Source organism: Grammomys surdaster, unplaced genomic scaffold (genome assembly GCF_004785775.1).
Source record: "Grammomys surdaster isolate TR1022 unplaced genomic scaffold, NIH_TR_1.0 119016, whole genome shotgun sequence".
NCBI classification, from domain to species: Eukaryota; Metazoa; Chordata; class Mammalia; order Rodentia; family Muridae; genus Grammomys; species Grammomys surdaster.
In genome coordinates this window covers 1-5369 of record NW_021615271.1, presented here as the reverse complement: position 1 = coordinate 5369, position 5369 = coordinate 1, and the positions used below count along the sequence as shown (strand labels likewise).

The window sequence follows — 5369 nt, the reverse complement described above, 5'->3', positions numbered from 1 at the left end:
GAAATGAGCCTTAGACAGAAATCTTCTGAATGGGGCAACATAGGCAGGTGCAGGCAAGGAGAAATCGGGAGACAACCATCAGTCCAGAGCCAGGCAGCCCAGACAGAGTTCTAGCCTGAGATGCTCATCAGTCTGGCTGAAGGTCCAGCAACAACCGCAAGGGGGCCCCAGCTGAAGAGGAGGACCAGAGGGCTGACACTATTACTGTGGCTATAGAGTGCTCACAAAAAGGGGTCTATCATGCCTGCCCTCTGAAAGACCAAACAAGCACCCAGAAGTCTCAGCTGCAGATATTTACACTAAAACAGTGAACAGAAGCTGCTGAACCCTGTAGTTGACTTAGTGAAAAGCTGGAAGAAGCTGAGGAGTAGGGTAACCTTGTAGGAGGACCAGCATTGTCAAATAAGGTGGACCCCAGAGATCTTTCAGACAATCGACCACCAGTCGGCCAGTATAAACAAGCTGATGTGAGGCCCCCAACACATATCCAGAAAGTGGACTGCCATGTCTGGATTCAGTCAGAGAAGGGGCACCTAACCCTCAAAGGACTCCAAAGAATGGGGAGGATTGGTGGAGTTGGAGTTTAGGAGGGATGTTGGGGACCTTTTTGGGGAGACAGATGGGGAGCAGAACAGTATGTTAAACCATCAGAGGGTCAACATGGAGAGGGGTAAAAACTGGCGTGTAAAAGAAAGTTTAAATAAAATTAAGAAAAAAGTGTCAAGAGTTAGAGATCAACTTTTTATTCATAAGAAATCAATTTTACAAAACAAGTTGTAATATGAAGGTAAATATAAACTGTGAAAATCATTAGCAAAATCAAAATCAATAACAAGAACATGTAATAATATCTCAATAACATAAGAAAAAACAAAACCATGCAAAAGAAAATTTCAATGGAACTCTAACAGAAAACATTGTGAAGTGACATTCCCTCACTGCACATTGAGCAGCACAGACTACGGGCAATTTCTCCTCTTGAGCTCTTGCTGCTACTGCAGTCACCTCAGTTCTTTCTCAAGGAGTCACACAGGAAAGAGAAAAAGACCCTGAATCAGCCTGGATGTCTCACTGGCTACATAGTTTGGGCCCATTCTCACTGTGGAAATCATCTATGAGGAAGGAGATTCACCCAAAGAAGTCTGTGGCTGTTGAGGACAGAGCTCAGCAGGGGGCTCCTGAGGTGGCAACTCATTCTGCAGGAGGCTCTCCTGCTGGGATGTGGCCAATTCCAGCTCTCTTGCAGCTTCTGAGACCTGGGAGAGGAAGGGAGTTATTAAGACACATGCATGTCAGATGTTAGCTGCTGCCTCCCACCACCTCAACTAGACTTTAACATTGATCTTTTAACTGAAACCCTTGCTGCAAAATCTGCAAGCAAGGCAAAATATCAAGCAAAGCTCACAAACACATGGGCTGACAAGCTGCTACTCAGACTTCTATCAGTGCAAACCGAGACCTGGCCAATGGGAAGAGACCTCATTGGGCTGCAGGAGAAAGGAGAAGGCCACATGCCACACAGACCACTGACAGTGAGGAGCACTCATTTGATATTTGCACTTGGCTTTACTCCCTGCATGTGATGCCTACCTGGGAGGTCACATGACCCCTGCACAACTCCTGTGACAAGACATAGAACTTTCTCAAAGCTCTGCTTAGCAACCCTCCTATCATGTGGACATGCAAGAGTGTGACCTGTCATTCATCTGTTACCCTTTCTAGACTGCAGCTTCAAGCAGAGTAGCAAGGTACACTTGCCAATAATTCAGTGTCTCCCAAGAGTTGAAGTTTCCAGAATACTTGTGCATAGACAAAGTAATGAACAACTATATTCCATGAAGTGGGTGGCTTGTTGGGAGTGTGGATTTAAAAGATGGTGGATGAATGCAAAGATGGATCCAATAGGCAAATGATAACAGACAGTGTTAGTCTGAATAAGCTGGTTGTCCCTACCTGATATTGCTGTTTCTGGAGTTTTCTGGTCTTCTCCTGTTCATCTTCAACAGTCAGGTTCATCTCAGTCAAGTACTGTTGGAGGAGGTACCAATCAGCCTTCACTTCCTTGTAATCCTGCTTCACTTGGACCAATGACTTCTTTACAACAGAAGACTGCAACAGGAGCCGATTGTGCAGGTTTCTGGAAACACACTGTGCATATTAAGATCCTGCAGACTCCTCCTGCCATTCCTACTTATAGGTGCCGTTACCCCACGAGGATCCAGGTTCCCATGAAGACCTAGAGCAATACATTTCAGTACATCCATGACAGCTTCACAAACAGCAAACAGCCAATGCTGGTAAGAACTAATCATGTCTGCAGCCCAAACTCCAATAAGGCTCCATGTCTCTCCAAAAGAAAGAGGTATCTCCATCTATCTGCCTCTCACAAAGAAAGAGGTATCTCCATTGCAGCCCATTGTATTGCAGCAACTTCAATTAGTAGAGTGCAAATACCCTCAGTGGAGGTCAGCAGAACTAAGGGGAGGGCATTCTACCCATGTGTTCCATCACACTCACATCTGTAAAACCCTGCCTGAGCCCCAGAGGTCCAGTACTGCCAAAGAACCCTCTCATTTTGTTATCTTAGAGGCTCCTCAGGATGCCTGGATAACCATGGGAGGGCTAACTTTCTCTCACAGGTTGAAGAAACCTGAGTCCAAAGGGCCTTAGGTACACTGATGGTTAAGAAACCGAAGGGAGAGACCAGACCTGCAGACCCTCCATTCCAGAATCAAAGGAATGCAGAAATGGTCATTGAACAAGTGGTAGCCTCCATGACCTGTACTTACCTATAGAAGTTAATCTCTTTCTTGTGCTCCTGGAAGTTCTCACAGGAGTCAATGTTCTCGGTCTCTAATTTGTTCAGGAATGACGGGACCATCTTCTCCTTTAACTTCAATTTTTCATACAGTGGATTTGGCCTGTAATAGGGTCTGGCCCCAGGAAGACAGAACCCCATGAACATGGCTTTTAGTAACACATGAACTCAGGCTGGGTCCTGTCCTACCCCAATGCTGGAAGGCCAATTTCTTCCTTCTACATACTCGCATCTTCTCCACCTTTGGAAACTTGTTATCCTGGACAGCAGAAGTTTGGCATCCAGATGGGGGGTACCCTGGCTCCCTGTGTTCACTCAGCTGGCCTGAACTAGAGGTCTAGCAGCTTATCCTCTAAAGAGACTAGACCACAGGTCCTTGACCACCAGAAACCTGTGATTATATATTTCCTACTTTCAAAACAGGGACTCTAAATCCTGGATAACTAATAGTGTAAGACATTCATTACACATAATTCTGGAGATGAGACCAGACATCAACACAGTTTTCTAGTCTGCCAAAGAGCTACAAATGTACAGACAAATGGCACCACACAGGCAATGAACAGTGCTGTTTACAGTCGGGGCTCCCGGACCTCAGGACTCACTTCACTTTTAAACTGTTATACAGGTAAATCCACAGGACAAAACACAGAACCCAAGTTCCCAAAGAGTGGAAGGAAATATATACCTACTATATGTTGCACATCCATATGCATGTGGACACACACAAGCGCACAGACAAGGAAAAGGAAAAGGAAACAGAATCAGAGAATGAGAAAGAGAGAGATACAGCATTGGAGAGAGAACAATCAGAATAAGAAGAAATTCACTCAGCATTACTGACTCAGAGTATAATGCACACAGACAAAGAGGAACAGGCATAAGCTTCAGGCCTTCTAGTCAAGCACTGAGATGAACAGTGTGGGACCAGCTGCTGCTAGGACGTTCCATCCCTCAATTAAGAGCCAGGTAAGTACAAAGCGTCACCACAAACTCACTGCATCTGTCGAGGACTTTCCAAATGCATGCTGCACATTCACTAGCCACTGCCTCCATCCAGAATTCTTTACTCAGACCACAAGTTCAACATTTCAATTGGAGGAAGCAAAAGAGTCCGTTTCTCTTCTCGCTCCTGACCAAGCTTCGGGTTCAGCCTCTCCTCTAAGAAGCATTTAGGGACATAAAGTTGGGCACAGGGACTCTGTGGAGGTACTGCTTGCCAGAACTGACAACCTTAAAAGGATAAGATGAGGGTGACATTGCAGATGTCAGACTGACACCAAAGTGTTTGGAGCAATGAGTACCTCTTGTTCATGGATCCCTCTGTGACATAGATCAAGCGGTCTCTCAGCTCGTTTCTCTCCTGGGTACTGAGCTCCAGCTCTTTGGTCAGACTCTTTGCCTCCTTCTTGGCCTCTTTCTTGCTTAAGACATTTGCAGGGCGTGATGACTGTCTGCCAGCGACTGTAGGCAGAAGAACATAAGTAAATTGCCCCAAGAGAATGCAGAGAGTCCTGGGAGAACACCCTCAGCTCTAAGAGAAGGAGAGCATGCCTGGAAACCAGGGACACCACAAACAGTCTGGTCCAGGCATTAGATGCCTCCTAAGTGAATCTCTGCTCTCCCATCACTCCATAGAGTCCAGGAGATGAAAGCAGCCAGGTGTTTACTCTGTCTCCCTACACGTGCTCATGATCACCACAGGGATAGCTTCTCCACCATTATTGACAGTTTTACAAAGTGCAACTTGGCTTTAGATCCCTCAGTCTTGAGGTTTCACAAGTCAGATGGAAAATTAAATAACCCAAAGAACTAGAGTGAGAGGAGATGGTCAGATGTCCTACCCTGTTAGTCAAGGCCCAGTAGTTTGGTCTAAAATTCATGCAGATTGAGACCATGATCAACACAGTGGCAATTCCCCCTACTGAAACACCAAACATCCCAGAGATGGCAGTACGGTTGATTGTCTGAGTGTATCAACACTGAAAGGTATTTGGTTAAAGGACAGAAATACCTGCCACCCACAATGGGTGATGAAGAAATCTAATGTGGGTACTGTCAGGGAGAGGAGCTCAGCAGAGTTCTCAGAACATAAGACCATGACCAGGAGCACAATTTTTTCCCTGGTACTACCGTCAGATACCCACTGAAGCTTCAAAAAATAAAAAAGCCATGGAAGTGAAGTGCAGGGATTCCCTTACGTATACTGGCATAGGTTAGACCCTCTGTGACTCTTGATGGTCTCATTTTGTCCCCATGTAACAACCACAAAACCCAATCAAAGTAAAGACTTGGTATTTGAAACTACCTGCTTTGGCCTTGCCATCACCTGCCTTAAGGGATGGAGAAAGTCATGTTCTGAAATCCTAGATGTTTAAGTATTGTGATAATCATGGAAATTCTTTTGCTTCCCAGTGAAGTCAGTTTCTGTTCCCAAATTGCTAGGAAGGCCAGCTCAGGCCACCCCAGACAGGAAGCTCAACATCCCCTTCCCAGGACTTACTCCACATTCCCCAAGACCACCTTCTTCGTCCTTCATTACTCTCAGATG

At 45.7% G+C, this 5369-nt stretch overlaps 1 protein-coding gene across 1 annotated transcript; it reads right to left on the bottom strand.

The window, feature by feature from the left end:
* Window positions 1-1112: 1112 nt before the first annotated feature.
* Window positions 1113-5361, bottom strand: LOC114635869 (disks large homolog 5-like). The gene is made up of 5 exons (XM_028784254.1): window positions 5322-5361; window positions 4123-4282; window positions 2790-2933; window positions 1954-2137; window positions 1113-1256 (listed from the first exon to the last, which is right to left on the bottom strand). Exons 1-5 carry the CDS (start codon window positions 5326-5328, stop codon window positions 1113-1115), a joined length of 639 nt encoding a protein of 212 aa, XP_028640087.1. The 5' UTR covers window positions 5329-5361.
* Between the last annotated feature and the right edge of the window lie 8 nt (window positions 5362-5369).

Coding starts and splice junctions, on each gene's coding strand:
- LOC114635869 (XM_028784254.1), bottom strand. Junction 2,934..4,122: donor GAGGGATCCATGAACAAGAG/GTACTCATTGCT, acceptor TCCTGGGGCCAG/ACCCTATTACAGGCCAAATC. Junction 2,138..2,789: donor AAAGAGATTAACTTCTATAG/GTAAGTACAGGT, acceptor GTGTGTTTCCAG/AAACCTGCACAATCGGCTCC.